The 3431-nt window shown below is 36.1% G+C and overlaps 1 protein-coding gene across 1 annotated transcript in view; it reads right to left on the reverse strand.

Annotated features, from left to right (window-relative positions):
• Positions 1–3188, reverse strand: part of megf6a (multiple EGF-like-domains 6a) — a 36755-nt gene extending 33567 nt beyond the window's left edge. Inside the window, exon 1 of the mRNA XM_016484826.1 lies at positions 3029–3188. Within this exon, the coding sequence (XP_016340312.1) occupies positions 3029–3188 (160 nt within the window). The remainder of the gene's footprint in view (positions 1–3028) is intronic.
• Between the last annotated feature and the right edge of the window lie 243 nt (positions 3189–3431).

A 3431-nucleotide genomic window follows, 5' to 3' on the forward strand; every position in this document is an offset into this window, starting at 1 on the left:
TTTACACTCGAAGTAGATTGGTCTCTCTAAGCGAGATCCCAATTCGTCGGTCATCCGACGTGACGTCGAGAGTGACCGACTGAAAGGGAACTGTGGTTCATTCACAGCAGCAGAGTGTAAATATACAGAGAGATTTCAAACCAGACTTATGAAATACAGCAATTCATAAAACAGCCCAGATGTGGAGCCAGCAGCGGCCCATGGGCTCTCTACAGACTCATGCAATTCATCGCAGAATGCAGGAAAACATTGAAATTGTGTTTTTAATTATGTGCTAATAATATAATTACAAATTAATTATCAGACAAATTAAATTTAAAAAAATCATACAGTTCAGAATCTTATTTTGTTCATTTTCTTTTGCTTTAATAACAGCAGCACTCAAGCTGCATGAACTCCTCATGTTTTCCAGAATGATTTGAGATCCGAAGAACATCTTGAGCTTCAATGGAAGCAAGAACATCTGACAGAATGTACATTCACTGAGATCAATGCCACACATTTGCTTAGTGACCTAGAAAAAGTGCAGAACCTGAGATTTCTTTTTCAATTCATGTCAAATTTTAAAACTATGTTTATTTCCAGGTTAAAATCTCAGAACTTCAATGTGGTCTCAGACTTCTGGATCCCACTGCGCACAAGGTAATAGGGAAACCCACATTTCAACCAAAATAACAAATGTTATGTTGTTTGGCCGTCAAAGTCCTGCAGTTATGTGAGGTACAGCTGGGATACTGCAATTGAATCAGAAGGTAAAACTCCTCAGGTCTACAGGTTAGAAAAACAACTGCTCCTTATCATGATAACCTCTGAAACACTGAGTTAAGATCACTGAACTTTGCTTTGAAGTTTAGCAAAGATCTGGCTTGATATCATAGATGCGAGCCATGCTTTAATCATGCATTACTAAATGAAGACTATCACATTCAGTTTGCCAGGTAAGCGCAGCTTAAAAATGTGTGGTTCTGTGGTGCCAAAATCTAAATCTGTCTTCCACATTGTTGGAGTAAAGCAGGTACATCAAATAGCAAATCAGGACGCAAAATGTTAGTCCAATATTCATAAATAAAGAGGATCAGAGGAATTCTTAGGAATGAAAAATAATGGACATCTCTGACTGCAGCCTGATTATGCCAAACAGCCTCCCTTTAATCCAAAACACTTTTCTCCTTAATCTTGGAAAGGAAAGGAAAGGAAAGGAAAGGAAAGGAAAGAGACCACTAATTCTAACTGCAAGAATTTGCAAAACACAGTGTTTTGTTTTTTTGTTTTTTTTTAATAAATTAATACTTTTATTCAGTAAGGATACATTAAATTGACAATAAAGACATTTGTAATGTTACAAATTATTTCTATTTTAAATAAATGTTCTTTTGAACTTTCTATGTAAAGAAAGAATCAAAGAATCATGGAAAAAAGTATCACAAGTTTCGACAAAAATTTAACAGCAATACTTCAACATTGATAATGAAAATAAATGTTTTTGAGCAGCAAATCAGGATATTACAATGATTTCTGAAGGATCATGTGACACTGAAGACTGGTGTATTGATGCTGAAAAATCAGCTTTGCCATTCCAGAAATAAATTCATCTCTAAATAAATAATAAATTGAAAACAATTATTTAAAATGATATTTCACAATATCACCATTTTTACTGTTGTAAATGAATGCAACCTTGGTGATTCGTTAATTGTTTTGCCCACAGTTAACAGAAATCAACTTATATGACACTGTGAGGAAAAAAGAAGTTGCAGTGTTGGACTGCTCACTTAAATGAGTTTACACTTAAAAAACTCACAAACACAAGCGCTTTTGTCTTTCACATCTTGCTATGAAGATTCTCTACAGCACCAATTTGGCAAAGAGAGAAAGAATGGAAGTTGAAAACACTATGCCAGAACATTCTTGTCTAGCTGTATGATTTACATGATCTTAGCATGTGTCATCTTCATACACTGTAAAAAACAATTTGTTGAGTCAACTTAAAAAACGTTGTTACCCTGCTGCCTTAAATTTTTTTATCTTAATTTGTTTCAGTGTGATGCAGCTGTTGCAACATGCGTTTTTGAGTTGAAACAACCGTTTTAGCTTCAACTTTCAGCTTAGTTGAGGGCCAATAAACATACATTTTCTTGTTGTATGAACAATTTATAAATTTAGTTGTGTCTACAAAAAAAAAAAAGTTGAGTTGAAATGACAAAATCTCAAAATTATTTTTTACAGTGTAGGTGGTGCAGAAGATGTAACCCTGAGAGTCTTATGAGACTCACTAATCCCAAAGACTATAGAAATAATTTGTTATATGCAAAACCGACCTTATTTTCACCAAATGAATAACAGGCATGGTAGAAAATGCAATTTTCTTTCTTATCACTGTAATTAATTCTAGGATGACAAATGCTGGAAGCTAAACTCTGGTAAAGCAAACTCAAGGTGTTCCATTGATTGGTTACATTCTGACAGTCTCCCTTACAATCCCAAACCCGCAATTTAGAGCAAATCCATAAATTCAATTCCAGAAATGACTATTCAACACAGCCTTAAAAAGTGCAAGTGAAATATTACTTGAAAAGACTAAGTTGTCAAAATTGCATAGTTTTAATTAGTTGCAGGTTCCTAAAACTGAAAACAAAACATTAGCCGTTCTTATAGTATTTGGCAAAACACTAATGTACCAGCTTATTATTTGTTTTGTTACACATCTGACATCTGTTCATAGTGAAGGCATTATCGCCTCCAGTCCTTCACGGTGAATTATGAGTGTTGAAAGAAGCTCCTTTAGTCACAGCCAAGACGTTACCAAATCATACAGCACGACTGAGCTCTGTCTCAGAATTTCTCTGGATTCACACAGTCATTAAACTAATGCGTTCCACCACTTTCCGGCTCTCAGAAGTAAAAACAACATCAAAACCACAAAATAAAATAGCAAAAACCTGAAAATCTAATGCTAAGTAACAGTAAAGGTTATTCGCTTAACCAGGCGGAATCTGAATCGATTCACAGAGAATCCAGTAACACTCACCTGCCCCCAAGTGTCCTGTGTTGTATCCCTGATATCCACCGAAGCAGGTGTAGCAGTTCCTGTGATAGTAGCGGTAACGTGTATTCCCAGCACCCAAACTTGGGACCAGCTGAGTCCAGAAAGTAAATATGAGCACTAACCTCAGCCAGTCGGATAGCATTGTCCAAGCGCAATGTGTTAGAGACCTCACTCAAACAGAAAGAAATAAGATCATGCAAACAAAACAGGATAAACAGACTCTCAGCATGTCCATTATGCAACAGGAGAGAACAACTGCTGCTGTGGGCTTGAGTAGCTATTTAAATAAGCTGTGTGTCCTGGCATCAGAATCAAGTAATTTCATTCTCTCTCCCTCTCTCTCTGTCGGCATTGACAGACATGTACTTTCTCGTGGCTCTGACTC

Source organism: Sinocyclocheilus anshuiensis, unplaced genomic scaffold (assembly GCF_001515605.1).
Source record: "Sinocyclocheilus anshuiensis isolate Anshui unplaced genomic scaffold, SAMN03320099.WGS_v1.1 scaffold1114, whole genome shotgun sequence".
NCBI lineage: Eukaryota > Metazoa > Chordata > Actinopteri > Cypriniformes > Cyprinidae > Sinocyclocheilus > Sinocyclocheilus anshuiensis.